The sequence below is a fragment of the Thermochaetoides thermophila genome, assembly GCF_000221225.1.
Source record: "Thermochaetoides thermophila DSM 1495 unplaced genomic scaffold scf7180000011816, whole genome shotgun sequence".
Taxonomy (NCBI): Eukaryota; Fungi; Ascomycota; class Sordariomycetes; order Sordariales; family Chaetomiaceae; genus Thermochaetoides; species Thermochaetoides thermophila.
Genome location: NW_006383032.1, coordinates 1,729,100 through 1,744,286, shown reverse-complemented (window position 1 = coordinate 1,744,286; position 15,187 = coordinate 1,729,100). Strand labels below are relative to the sequence as shown.

Sequence of the window (15,187 nt, the reverse complement as noted above, 5' to 3'; positions counted from 1 at the left end):
CAGTCAGACACACAGAGCTTCCAAACTGCGACAGCCACCCATTCCAACAGACGATGGCCTCTCTCATGTCATGTGTAAGCATCTTTCTTGCGGTCTTGAGGGTATGGGATACTTGTGATAAAAAATCAAAAATACCCCGTTCACAAACCCTGTCTTTGTTCTTTCATATCTCTTCATCCCAACCCCTTCCCAAAAAAAAAAAACAACACCGAAAGACTGATTGAATCCAAAGAGTACAAAGTTTGAGGTCCACACCGACAATACGCAGTCGTCATCACTATCATCATCATAAAGTATGAGCTCAAGGTTCTTCGCATCGATTCAGTAGCTAACTTGCCCCTTTCATCGCTTAAGCCTTTTGCTGGCTCTTTCCTCACATCCACTACCCTCATCATCATCGTCATCGTCATCCTCTTCTCGCTTATTTGGTCCTTTACCACCACTTGCCGAGTCTCCTCCGCTTCCATTTTTCCCGTCCCTCTTCTCATTCCCCTTTTTGATGCTAATCAGACATCCCTGCTCCTTTAACCTTTTCGTCAGCGGTGTGCTGGCCTGCATCCCCGGGAAGTCCTTCGCATTAAACACCTGGAACGGTTCGCTCATGACTGTTGCCACGATTGCCGACCGATGCCCAACATGCATCCTTGTCGGGTCTATCATCACGAGCGCAAACTTCAACCGGAAAGTCCCTGGCGTTCGGCAGCTCAGGTCAGGAAAGCAAAAGAAGCATCCTTCCTCACCCTTATCATCCAGCCCAACGAAGGGGCTCGCCACAAGCGTGCCCATCAGCCTTCGCTGCTGCCGAAAATCCTCCGGCATGCTGCTCATGTCGCGCGTACCGGTTTCGTCCCAGATGCTGCAGTGTACGACGGAGAATTGATGACGGAGCCAGCGCGAGCGTTCCTCGGGTGTGAGAGTCGCTGTTGTGGGGGTATCGGCCAGGACGAGCTGGACGATTGGAGGGGGGTCGATTACACGCCGATCGCGTTCGCCGAAACCACAGCTGCGAGCAGCAAGGGCTGTTGGCGGACGGTGATGCGGTATTCGGGCATCTGTTGAGCAGAGGCTGATGGGGTCGATCGGATATTGCTGCTAGTCGGATAAGGGTGAGGTTGATGTAGAGAGGCTGAAGATGGTGGTAACGGTGGGGGGTTTTGGTATAGACTGTTCGTCGCTGGCTTGCCATCAGTTTCGGTACTTAGGAGATTTGATATGCTCATTGACTTTGTTTCCTGTCTCGGAGAAGTGCTGGGTTGTGTGCTTGGGGGACTTCGAGGGAGCTGAGGGGGAGGAAGTCGGCCATTCGGAAAGCTCGGAGGAGAAGAATATGAGTGTATCGTGTTCGATCTCGAGACAGGCAGTGAGCGGATTGCTCTCTCATGTTGAAAGGACTCGGCCCTTGGCCTCGGAGATTGTGGATAGTGGTAAGCTCGTGGTGATGGCTGGGCATGATCATGGATGCTACTCATCTTTGAGAAGCGTGGATCCTGGGAAAGCTCATCTGGCGTCCTGGTACTTGGCCCTGATGTTGCGATTGGCGAATGACGGACATCTGCTGTCCGTCTGGCTACCGAATGAGCATCACTGTGTGCTGTCGGCAGCTGGGGCGGCATTTGCCCAACTGGTGATGGAGTTGCATAGTCTGCATAATGGCTTGGTCTTCCCCCTGAATACGAGCGTTCTCGACCGTTCGCCAAAACCAGAGAATGACTCAATGATACTGGAGATATGATAGTAGACACCGGCGGAAGCAGTGGCAATTGTCTCGTTTGGGGAGCTTGTTGGAAGCGTTCGGCATTGTAGTTCCCATGGTTGGGGGCATATGGATCGTGATAGCTATGATGGTGTGGTCGAGCCATACCGTCTAACAAGGTATGGCGACCAAAACTTTGAGGAGCAACGTCAACCGCTGCAGACATTTGAAGGAGCGTTCTGCAGGCAAGAGATAGAAACGAGTATGGTTTGGGGCCTGCCCTAAAGCAGGTCAGTCTCTGTTAACTTCCCACCAGATGAGACCAAGTCTGATCAACAAATATGGGACCAGCCTTACCGAATAGTGAGCCACTTATTGATGTTACCCGAGAGTTTCAGCAAAACCAAAATCCAACAGCCGGGTTCTGGGCTGTATGTGAATACGTGCCACCCGAGTGACGCAGAAGAAGCGCTGGTCGAGTCCGATACTCTCACTACACAACAGCACGTAGGCAAAGACTAGCCGGAAGAATAGTCGGATTCTAGGACAGGGAACAACGACTGTGAAACAGGCACTGCCGGGCACGTTGCCCTTACGAGGAGGGGGTCCGTTGTCTGACACGGACTGTCGAATGAACAGGTCAGGGCTGGGAGCAATGTCTCTCTGAAGCCACCCACGTACAACAGTCGGGAACACACGTGGTTGCTGGAGGAGCTGATCGTAGTCCCGCAGATTTTGTAGCACGTCTCGCAGGCTAGTTTGGATTATAAGAGCGTCGAAGGTGCACCGACACTGCCGCTGATGATGAAGGTCTTCCTGGTAGCCATGACATACTAAACATATCAAGGTATCGCCGGGAAGCTTCGGGCTGCCCGGGTTTTATCATCAGCTTTAGGAAGACAAGGTCCAGCTGTCGATGGAGGGCGCTTCTGCCGGAGGAGTCTGGGGTAAAGTGAGCAGCCGGGGAGTTTGACTTCCGGGAAGATGATGTTGGGGTTACACTCGGTCGGGAGATGCTGTAGTAATATGGCAAAGCCGGGCTAGCGGGCCACGACAAGGGACTGAAGAGGACAAGCTTAATATCGAAAGGCTGTTGCGTTGTATTGGCCTGCCATCTATTTAAACTAGATATCCAACGGTTTTGACATGAGCACTGATTATGGGCCCAGCGGTGCTGCACATAGCGCGGGAGGGGACAACGAAACAGAGGCTTATGGTGACGAGCACTGAGACGGCTCAGTAGGCGGCCAGCAGCCAAGATGTCGTTCCCTGTCCACACTACTTCCTCTATTATGACATTACCTGCAGCATCCTTCCCCCGCACTAGATGGACAGGCATCAAGACGGCACTGTGTTTGGAAGACGGCTTGGAAGCCATAGAAGCTCAGCATGACAGGGGGTAAGGACGGTCTTGGGCCCGGATCAGAGCCCGCGGTGAAGCATTGAACCGCGGCAGCCCCTGAGATGTAACCAGCCTACCATCGTAGCCGGGGAGGTACATGAGATCTGCAGAGCCAGTACCCCGGCGACCAAGAGAAGTATGGCGGCTGCAGCTCACTCCGACGGCACCCCCGCAAAGGCAAAGTAGCCCAAGACTTCGAGAACTGATAAACGACAGGGAAGCCATGTCAGTAATCAAACTGTCATCCTCGCGGAGCCATGGCGAGCGGAAGACGGAATAGTTCGCAATGTGTTCGGACAGCTAGGCTAAGTTGATGCCGTGACACATCTGTATCAAACACGCTACAAAATGTCTGTCTACCTGTGCCTGGCATTCGGCATGTAAGCAAGCCATGTTCATAATATCCTGCCAAACGTCCCTGATCCGGTGCGCCACAGGCATGCGGTCCGGTCTGCTGTCATGGAGCCCAGGCCTGGGGCTCTTAAGAAGGCCCGAAACAAGAGAGACAAACCCGACAAACCCGGACGTGTGTGGCGTATCGAGATGTCCAGAAGTGCAGCGTGCCACGCTTCCTGGGACTGTGGCGCACTTGTGTCAGTTCATCAAGGGCAGTGAGCACCCAGTCTCGCCGGGTGTGCGTACTGTGTGTACGTGTTTGTGTTCCCATGTGGACGCAGCGTAGCAAGGCAGCAGCCTTCCTGTGGGCGTTGAATGGCCGCTTGATGGGCACCGGATGGGCACACAGGCAGAAATCGAGATGCCAGATGGACACGGATGGCACCGAGCATTCCATAGCTTAGGTGAAACCGAGCTGCTGGACCCGAGAGCATGAGGGAGCGGGCCGGGTTTGGAGTAGTCGAAACGCACTCCTCAGCATTTACTAATCAGTTGTCCGAACATCCTCAAACATAGCCGGCTTTTTTGCCAGACACAGGACGGCGGCAGGCAGACAGAGCCAAAAAGAGGCTGACTGGCTATAGCTGTTATGCCTTGCTTATCCAAGCCGGGCGAGCAGCAGAGCACAGATTGGCCCACCCATTTCCCATGGACATATAATCGCCACAGTAAAGTCTAGGAAGAGTTGAGTAAAGAGTCCTCGTGGGAAACAGTCGTTAATGCCAAGCCACGATCATGATCTTGTTGATTGAAGGGTGATTGATGAAAGCCACGTTCTGCGGAAGAACCCCTTCCATCAGCTAATTCCTGCCCGGTCAGGCAGGTCATGTCCAGTGTTTCAGCAGCCGAGATCTCTGGACATCTCTAGTCCTCTGGAAGGGTTGCAAATGGGTTGTGGACGGATGGCACCCAAGGTGTCGTCCGCGGCCCTATCATCTACATATGATCTATTCGTCTGTGGAAGCTTGCCGTGCAATTTTGATTTCCCACTCGTGATCGAAAATTCAACGGTACCACTCCCCAGAGCTAGCGCTAAGGATTACAAGAGGGTTAGGCACAGCCCCACTCTCACCAGGGTGGGCAGCATGCCGGCTTGGCGAACGATCGCTGGGCTGAGTGGTCCGTTGCCCTGTGGAGATGCTCAGTCAAGCGCGTGGGGAGTTATTGCCTGCCGTAGCCGTTCTGGCAGCGTGCCGTGTCCCCCTCCCAAAACTCTGGCCCTGAGCCCGAGTCCCCCGATCATGGACTCAACCCTTCCTCGGTCCGCCCTTGAAAATAGCCGTGCCGCCTTTCTCCGACCAGTGTGACAGATACCCTCTTATCACTCTAAAGTATCCAGGTTCTGAGATGGACACTGTACGGCTTTCGTGAGTCCCGGGACAGGAACTCGATCGCTTGAAGCTTTTTCGCTCTCTTCGTGCGCGAGTCTATGGTGCCAATATATCGAAGATTAGCAGCAGTGTTTGCGAGCAACTGACATACAGGCAATCGAGTTTGCAAGGAGTATCCAAGAAGGCCAAAAGTCCATGATCCTGGGTCATAAATCTCATTAGTTGTCGTTCATGGTCCCCTGAAAGAGACCAGTCCCTATGCATGTGGATGGATGTATCGGCGGTGATTTGCATTACAGGCCAGCCACACTGACGCCACTCCTTTAATACAACCCGATGGCTGACGCCTCTTAACTTTCATCGCATGGCACAAGTCCACAGCTCTCTCAAAAAGCTACACATTCGTCTTAAGTCTCACAACTTCAACTCTCAGGTTCTGAGTTAATTGGCCACTTCATGTGATAGGTAATCGGGATATCTGAAACACGGTGATTTGTCCACCCAAGCCTTTATTGCGTGCAAGTCCAATGGTTGCATGTTCTAAGCCTTCGGCATCTTCCGACTTTGAGAGATCGATCAGCCAATACCACTCACAACAGAGCGGCCGTGGAACAGTTAGCTTCCTGCCAGGAATCCGTAGCTCAAACCCAGTTCCTCCATAAAATTTGGTCTTCTTAAGACAGTGTGCGTGACAAACGTCCTCAACTTTCATTGTTATTACCTACGGCCGCCTAAAGCTCTCCTGATTCGTTGTATAACAGGGCATAGTTGCAGATATTGTAGAACTGTGCTGACATGCAGCTCGGCAACCTACCTGAGAATTTCGCTGACTCTTGCAGACACAACATGGTTGGAACGTACTGCGGCGGGAATGAATGACACAATGACATTACTGCGTCGCTACCTATGCTTCCGCATGTCAACTAGGGTCGTTGGCTTTCCCGCGGTACAGCATGGGGTTGCCAACATCCATGGTTGGAGGGATGCGACCCTGATTCCCGGTTTTGCTGTGCGCCCCATGTTGTCAATGCCGCTGAAAGGAGGGTTGATTTCCGCTTAAACTAATGGCTAATCACTGATCCACGGCTTTTCATAAAGGATTCGAGAGACGGACTTACGATAATATGGGATGAGCAAATTACAAGTAGAGGTTAAGTTGTGTATGTACAATTAGTCGAGCTCATCGCTACACATTTGTGGGCTCTGGGCTAAGCAAAAGCAGAACGGTGCTGGGACCAAACCACCCCGGGTACTGTAAACAATCCCAGCTTTGCCTTTTCGTTGTGCCATTGCATGCAACTTGGGCAAAAGTACATAGAATCAGTCAAGTCACGAGCGCGGTATGACGGCAGAAGAATTGAGGGATATCTAGGCTTCTCATTCCATTGGACTGAAATCCTACATTCCGCTGACTAAGGAGCCCAGAACTCTTTGTGAGCTTCTGCTTCATCGTCGACAGGTACGTACCTCTCCGGACGCTTGCTTCTTTGGGGAAGGCTGTTCCGTGTGGGGCGAGATCGACCCGTTAGGGTGGAGACTCGGCAGCCGGCAAAGCTTGGTTGGCGCTCTGCTTTGTTTTTGTGGGGGCTTGGCATCGAAACCCCTGCAGCATGCCAGTGCGCAACAGCCCAGTTAAATCAGCAGCGCCGATCAACGGCTCTCTCTCGGAGCGTCCGGTTGAAACTCTTCAAGTAAGGTCAAAACAGTCGTACCAAACTCTTGATGCCGTCCTCTTCAGTATACAATCTGCAGAGGCAATGACACACAGAACTTGAGTTTTTAAAACTCTCGACTGAGAATTGGGACTCTTGCATCCGCAATTCCGCATGGTGTTTTCCATAAAGCTAGAGAAGCTGGTCGAACCTGCCTGTTGCTTGTGATGCACAGGACGGATCAATTTCCGGGCCGAGCACACTCTTGCAGGCTCAAGGGTTGCAGCTCCGTGTTTTGAAACGCTCGGCCACGAGTTGGCGTGTTCCATGGGCTGCAAGCTCTGGGCGACCTTCCCTTGGTTGCGCAATAAGTCCTAACTTTCAATTTGCGAACCACACATCGTCTTTGACTGGTGACGCTGCTCTCCCAAACACCGACACATATCGAATAAGTATGTTTTTATGGGGATCCACGAATGTCGCACAAGGTACGAGGACATCCCATATCGCGAAATCGCGGGCGTTACAACGTGTACGGATCACTGTCTTCTGAGTATCTAGTATCCTCCTACTTGCCCTGCAATGCACATTCAGACACCATTGCTTTTTAGAACCAAGAGCACGCGAGTTCTTCTGTCCAGACTCCTTGCTGATGTGCTACTCATCATGAACATCCTCTTAAAACCGACCATTTGGCAGTTCCTGGGCTTTCTTGTGTAAGATCGGGATCATGGGTCCTGAGTCTGATGCGTCTGGGTATGTTGTCCAGGGTCGAGGGAACCAGGAACCATCAGAGCAAAGGGACGCAATAGCCAGGATATCCTGACTGATAACAGCAACACTCACCGAAGCTGCTATCACACACGGCGGCAAATCCGGGCATGCTCACAAGCACCACAGGCCAACGGAGTAGCCTCAGGCAAACGAAGGGCATTGACTCGGCCATGACTATGTTACGGCACGGAAACGCGCGTCTTTTGGCGCTGCGGGAGCCGCTCATAATCATCCCATAAGCAGCCACGCCGCAGACCAGTTCCCCGCAACAGCCTCTCTGCTGGTTCAGCGCTCACACTACTCCATGGCCTTGCAGCCATCAGAACGAACAATAGGCCGGTCTTTTACTTCTTCTGTCTTAACGTTGGTCCTGAGCTCCTCTCGTTGTCAGATACCCGGGCGACGCTTGGAGACAGTAGACCTCCTAGAGTTACAGCTCCACATAGGACAAGAATCTGTCCGGACAAGCGCGAAGCACATTGCCCATTCGCCCCGATGCCGTTCCCAATATCGCCGGTGAAACGAGCCTCTTGTAGCACACTCTCTCTTCCTCTGGCCTGACAGGCTACACACCTCGAGCACGAGCTCCCGGTGCTTGTAACCATATGACCGCTAAAGGCGTTTGGCTGCTGTTCCGACAGGTTAGCAACATACCTATCGACCTGGAGACCTGCGTTATTGTGACCACGCACACATGTTGTTCTGGCCGTTGTTTTCGCCTAGCCTAGGTTTGGAGCTCCAGTCAATGCTAGGGAACGTGCAGGATTTCTGTATGCTTTTTGAGGCAGCCATCACGCCGTCACGACCGATCCATCTCTCGTGTGGACAATTACCTAGTGAAAAAGAAATGCCGACGAGATCAAGTTTGAAAGAAAGAAAATATCCGAATGGCTGGACGCAAGGGGCGGCACCGCGAGTTTCTCCAGAGACCCGGGTGGAAGGTGACTGCCGCTGCCGCATTCCACACACTGGGGTTCGGCTAAAGGAAATGCAGAAGGCTAGATCCAGGTTCAACCACTGATACTTCACGCTGTCAGGTTAGTTGTAACATCAGAAGACACGTCATGGGATCGCTGGATGGGTGCAACCCTGAAGACAGCCAACCAGCCTCCAGTGTTGTGCTGACAACTCCTCACCGCATGAACCCATTGATTGCCCAGCCGTGCTTTCCAGCATTTGTTCACTGGCGCGCTTGGAAGACATGTTGAATGCCTTAGGTGTAACATTACACCCAAGTCCAATCGACAGCCATTCCCCCCATATGTGCTGCTCAGCTGTTCCTCTCCGGCTTTTGGAAGCCAGGGACACAATCCATTATCTATAGTGATCCTAGTTCCACCGATAATTGCCGGTTCTTTTTTACATATGTTTACCACGATGTCCTGTCTCGACGAACCTTTGCTCAAAACCTGCTGTTTTGAAATGCAAGTAGCCATCCTCATCTATGCCTTAATCCGCTTGCGTCATACGCTATATTTTAATCAAGCGAAAAAAATAAAAATAAAATGATAACAGAGAGTCAGATTCTCCCTAGCCGGTCATTATTTTGCCATCTAGGTTCTTGCTTCAAATGGATCGAAGAGATCAGAAGAGTATGAATGAGAAAGAACTCATCTGGATCTCCAGCTGAACCATGCAGCAAGATGCCACCCAACATGCAACGTTACCATATGCAAATATCAAACATGAAACAGCGGCTAATTGTACCTAATGCCAAGAGGGCATTCCCACCTTACTCTCACTACCTATTCGATGGCTAATTCTATCTGATGGGGCTTCTCGAAATGTTATGGGTGTGGATGACGGAGGGACGCTTCTCTCTAGTCCGGGCTCTCGATCTACTGTCAATCATGCCAGTTCAGACCCAAAAGCTATCTATATGTCTTCGTATCAAGCCTCTCATATCTCGAGCACGAGCCTACCTATATGGCCGCCCGCCGACGATCAGAAAGCATGCATTATGCATACAATCATCCATCACAAAGTCTACATACTAAGCCTTCGATCTCATCATCCTACTCGCTTCCTTAGCCGTTGACCTGCGTCTTACTCTGACTCGGGACAATAGATCGCTCAGTGAGCCAACTTTTCCGATAAACGAGACTTGGGAATCCGGGAAAAGTCAGCCGGCTCCAGATCCATCCACACATTTTCATTTACATTTCCCCTTCTTGGATGGAGCCCTCTGCTCTTTTCGGCCTGACATCGGTGGCTTTCTGGCCCGGAACCACTCGAATGCCAGGCTACACACATTGCCTCTTCATGAGCGCTCTCGGATGGTTAATATGAGGCCCCCCCTCCGGGCTCCGAGGCGGCAGATTTCTCCCTTTTGGCCGCCCTACTCCGCTTGATCGTCGGCAGGAATTCTGACAGGGGAGGTTACCGTATGGTCGTTGAGTCACCTAGACTACCTGAATGTTTGCAACCGGGAACAGTTTTGATTAACTCTTCCGGTCGGCCTGGGGCATTCATCAATAGTTCATTTCCCGGCCTGGACAATGAGATCTGCAGCATGGCTTGTTGCCGGACCCGACAAAACCCCCTTTCTATAGCCTACGCTCTCTCCCCACACAGCATTACGTTCTCGTCTTGACATATGGACAGCCGTACCTCCTATATTGCGACGATGAAGCAGAGTGAATACAATTGTTAACCCCAGCAAGCGAAGCAGTCAAGCTAGCTGGACAGTTCTTCGCCTTGCCGAACATTACTGCCGCCGTCTGTCTAGCTCAGGCTTCAGCTAATGCAGCATGGTGGCAACAGGAAATATAGATGGGTCGACTGTCAGAGAGGCTCCAATTGCCTTGCATTAGCGGAGTCCTCCACACTGTCAGGTGCCAATTAGGTTAGTCGACTTGGGTTAGCTTAATGGTGTTTATGACTTGCTTTGACGCCTTTGAAGTGAACACCCGCACTGAAGTTGGAGGAGGAGTGCTCCTGGACGCTTCCGAAAGAGCAAGAAAAGTATGCTTCCAGTACACAGCCCCTTCCTAGTCTGGCCGCCTTTTCTTTTCTTCCGGTGCCATTTGACTTAAGGCGGCTTGATGATGATGAAGTGACACACGGAACCGGAATAACACAGCTGAGGAGGGTCGCGAAGAAGGGGCTCAATTCTCTGTGTGTCGATGGTCGTTTCGTATGTCCTGGCTGAACGGAAAAGTCCCAGGTAGGCCTTTCCGATCTGACATTGAAGTGATTATACTCCTTTCTTGGAAATGTTAAGACGCTCTGTTTCGTATGAACAAAGTGACGGTGTCCCCCTGCCTTTCCGAAAATGCAATATATCGAGCTGAAAATTTGCGTAGGGATGATGCCTTTCGGTTCGAGACTGCCTGCAGTTGTTTCCGTTTTCCGTCTGGTCTGGGCTCGGTATGCGGGACAGACATTCCCCAGTGATCGTCGCGTCCGTTAGAAGTCTTTGAGCTCATATATAGTGCATTGGTGATTTACGATTATTGTTCTAACTTTCGATCACTAACGGACCCTGCTATCAAGGGCTAGGAGGATCATTCTTCCAAAGGCAATTTACAGCGTTTCTCACCGAACATGCTCACCGAAACGCCAGCATGTAAGGCCCTCCTTTATGGGGAAACCTCTTGAGAACGCTTGAAGAAGCTGGATGTTGCAATGCTCCTTTCGTAATGCGGACTCGTCACAGCGGGAGAAGCCGCGGAGAAGTTGAGCCGTGTGTGATATGTGTAGGAATTTGTCTTTATCTAGCCAGTTATACCCTCCTTTTACTCCCCGTTTGCCCTCCTCCTCCTCCTCCTCGTCCTCCTCCTTCGTTGTCAACCTGGGCTGCCGGCACACATGCGTTGGAGGCAAAGTTAGACAAAAATGGATATAGAAGGTCGTGATATGAAAGGGAACATGTGTCAGGCCGAGAAAGTTTTGTGTCTGGAGTTGTCAGTCGGTATATTCCAAGCATTCCCGAGGCTGTTCTCACCATTGTGGGGTTGCTCAAGGAACTTGAAGGAGAGACAATGCCCAAATGGAGGAAGCAAAACGTTCCAGCCTGAAAAGAGCCAAACAAAGTCAGGCGCCGGGGACAGAAGGTGAAAAGGAAGAGTTGCCAGGGAAAGAAGAGCATCAAGGGAGATATGAAAGTGTTATCCGATACCTCTTGGCTTCTGTGCATGAAGATATCTCAGACTTTTCACTAAACCGTCTCCACATGTTCTGTTGACCTCTTCAGGCACTTACTAGCAACCCGAGAGGAGTTCGGGTATCAACTGGATGATTATATGACGAAATAGATACCACCGGGCTCTTAATGGAAGTGATATATTCCGTCTCAAGAGGTTGTTGAAGTTCCAACAAGGATGAAAATATCTGGACGCTTTCCTAGGACGCTTTCCTAGAGCAGTTATGGCCAATTTCTTATCGAGTAAAACTTGGAAGACCTATCATGACAAGCTGGGTCAGACGCCATTTCAATCAACTTCTATGACTATGGTTGAGGAACCAGAGTAAGAGTTCTTTTTCTCATCCACCATTAGAAGGCCTAGATATTCCATGCTGATGAGCTGTTAATCCAGAGTTAGATGTCCCCAAAGATCTAATCGATTTGGTAGGCAGATGTATTGGCATTCTCGATCTTCCTTACCTGCCAAAGGTTCAACATATTTCATGCCATTGTAGTGCCTATCTTAATGTAATACGATGATTAATTTCTCGGAAAAAAAGCGAGATTTATGAAGATAACTTCAAAGTGTCTCGGCCAGTAGCGAAACAGCATCTCTCACAGAAATTTTTATGTGCGAGAACTTCAATTGCACATGCATGTCTAGCCAGTCTTTAGACTACACAACATACGCTTTGTGCAATCTTTCATACCATTAAAAAATACATTGAGGCACACTTGATAAATGACAAACTTCTGGGCAGTCAAGCTGCGATGTGCAGAGAGTGGGCTCTAAGTATCTACACAGTTCTGTTATGATGCAGCTTTGAGCACCTTGAGTACTCATCCCAGAACAGCATAGCTGGCAGGAAGATGAAACACATACGGATAGAAAGAGGGAACATGATGTAGTGGCAGTGAGCCGATGATTATCATCTTGTCTATTATTTCCACAGCCCAGAGGATACTCACACTCCCCTGAATTGATCTTGAAAAAGGCGTAAAGAAGCATATACATCATGAACGATGCAAAATCATAACTGAGACCCATTGCTGTAAATATACCGCTAATGATGCAGATAGCAAATCCAGAAAAGGACCCCAGATAACTCCAGGCTCCTTCCAATGACCCCTCCCCCATCCAAAAAGTCGAGGAAAATCCAGTGACAAAACGGTTAACATGGTATCTAAGTGTTCATCATCGAGGCTAAGGAAAACTGTACCCGGCTCCCTTGGCCCCTATATCACAGATGCATAAGATCACCGTAATAAGCCCATATGCCAATTGATATCCAAACTGCCAACTACGAACATTCGGATTCTCCTTCACATGTCTCTTATATCAGCCATAAAACCACCACGACTGCAGACATGATCGTGCTCAGCGAGACAAAATTCATATCGGTTAAGACGCGATGAGCAATGCTTGTTATCTCCTCGGCAAGCGATTCGTTCACAAATGTTGGACCGCAATTAGTGTTGATCTGCTTGGCAGCAGAAACATAGGTCAACGAGATCAGCTGGTTACGGTCGGCCGTGGCGTCTTGGTAAATGGCCATGGTTTGCTGCAGACACCAGTTGCAAGCGGGAATCGAGGAGCCGGGCAGGGACCGGTTAAGAGGAAGGAAATATACGTAGGTGTTTGCTGGGCTAGTCATGTTGGTGACGGCACTGGCATAGCAGTAGGCGTTGGTTTCAGGATCGCGCAGACAGCCTGCACTGTAGATGGGAAGATAAGCTCTCATCGCGTTGTAGGCATCAATAATGGCGGGATCGTTGGCCTGGAACTCGGCGCCGCAGTTTTCACTCGCGATCAGATTTTTGGACAAATTCGTCATAAACTTGGCGCAGGCAGTCGCATTTGCAGCGCATGTGGCATCCAGGGTACGAGTTATGCCCACCATAGATCTCTGGGCCTCAAAGAATGACCGGGAGCTCTAGTTTAGGTTAGTCAGCTGTCACTGATAGTTAATAGAGAGCGCTAGATAATTACTCACATGCATCAGCATTGACAACGGATAGCACTCCTGGAATGTTGGATCGGCCATGAAGGAATTGATAAACTCCATGCACGGAGGAGTCCCACCATCATCAGCAGGGACCCAGTTGACAGCAAGAGTGTCGAAGATGGTTGGTAGGGAGCTTGGAGCGGGGATTGAAGTCGAAGTCGAAATCGAAGTCGTGGTTGTCGGCTTAACAGTGCCGAGAGCAATAGAGAATGTCGATGTCACAGATGCGGTGCTTGACGTTGCCGTGGCGGTCTCAATTTCCCCCTCCTCGGCACGCTGTCTAAACTTGTGCCATGCAAGATCGTGCTCTGAAAGCATGTGCCATCCTGAAGCATCTCGGAAAGGGGCACGTCTATCGAGGACCAGCGTTTCGACAGGTGCAGCAGGGACGGCGAGCACATGGGATACAGAGAGTGCGAACAACGTCAGAATGACCGGCCAAGAGGTTGAAGAAGGTCGGCATGCTGAGTGTGATGGCCAGAAGTGGCCGGTAAGGAGAGACACTGCAACGGAAGCCATTATGTCTAAGCTGTGGCGTGGCACAGGGGCTGGTAAACCATGACTCTGTACAACGTTCTAAAGGCGATTGTAGTTTAACGAGAGACTGGCTTTCCGACTGCCTGGGTCAGACAGACAGACCGGCTTTCGTTGAGCACTGGATGTTCAGGCGAACGACTGTTACGATCACGAACGACGGTAACGAAAGAATGTGCCCCCAGGTGGCACAGTACACGTTAGAGCGGGCGGTCTTAATTATGAACGATGGTCGATCGGACCAGCAGTCACTTGAAGACTGGAGGGCTAACTTGCGCGGACAGGTGGCTGAGGGGCCAGGATCTGGGGGTAGCTGAAGAGGTTCCGGAGCCTTGCAGTTGGCACAAGGACGGCGCTTGGTTGAACAATCGGCTGGCCAATATCGGGGCGACGGATAAATGAGCGAGAGCGAGCAACGCCAATAGGACGAGGCTCCAGGGTAACGAGTTCTTTGGATGTGTTTATACCAGTGTGCCTCGAGGGGCTAAGGCACTGCAGTTGCGCGGTATTCCCGGTATCGTGAAGTCAAGACCGTAGAGTTCGTCGATGACAACAGTTGTCAGTTTCTGCTGTCCGGAATCTCGACAACAAGCGACAGGACAGAAAACCTGGGAGGACGTTGAAGGAGGTCATGCAACGCGCAGGGTAGCAACGATAAAATAGCAGCAACCCGGACCAAGAAGCGCGGCGCAGGGCAGGCACCCCCGTCAAAGCTTGATCACCCCCTTCACACGCCAACTTTCCGCCTTCCACGGGCTACCCACGATCTAGCCAGGCCCAGCCCAGAGCGCCCCAGAGGCGCAAAGATTGGGGGTCAATGTCAATGGGGCCCATTGGACGCAATATTGGAGCCAAGGGCAGCCGAACAGGGCAGGTGTGGGTCCGAGAGTAACTGACAGGCTGGGGCTACTGAGCGCCCCCCTGCTCAAAATGGTTCACCCCCTTCGCACTCACACCCCACCGCAGCCTGGTGTCGGCGGACGATGGCCAACGGCCGGCGACGGTAACGATTGCGCTATTGCTCCCTTGCAGATGAGGAAGCCAGCAAAAGGAAAGCAGCCGAAAAAAATACGCGGGGAACGAGGATTGTCGTGTTAGAGAGCCTCGCAAATATCGATTTTAACCCTCCAACACAGGCCGAAAGCCATTGCTACAAGTACATAGGTACATACTGCACTGCTTTGTCTTATCAAGTGAACACCAAGATGCCAGTAACCGACATGGCAATGGCATGAAGAAAGACGCGATGTAAACGGTGTCTGGCTTGCGCGCC

At 51.1% G+C, this 15,187-nt stretch overlaps 2 protein-coding genes across 2 annotated transcripts; both read right to left on the bottom strand.

Annotated features, from left to right (window-relative positions):
* Positions 1–342: 342 nt before the first annotated feature.
* On the bottom strand, positions 343–1,303 carry CTHT_0025620 (putative vea protein; the record flags this gene model as incomplete). Its single annotated transcript, XM_006692959.1, has 2 exons — positions 343–1,052; positions 1,225–1,303. The coding sequence occupies 2 exons, from the start codon at positions 1,301–1,303 to the stop codon at positions 343–345; spliced, it is 789 nt and encodes a 262-aa protein (XP_006693022.1).
* Positions 1,304–12,708: 11,405 nt separating this feature from the next.
* On the bottom strand, positions 12,709–13,899 carry CTHT_0025610 (uncharacterized protein; the record flags this gene model as incomplete). The annotated part of the gene is made up of 2 exons (XM_006692958.1): positions 12,709–13,308; positions 13,369–13,899. 2 exons carry the CDS (start codon positions 13,897–13,899, stop codon positions 12,709–12,711), a joined length of 1,131 nt encoding a protein of 376 aa, XP_006693021.1.
* Between the last annotated feature and the right edge of the window lie 1,288 nt (positions 13,900–15,187).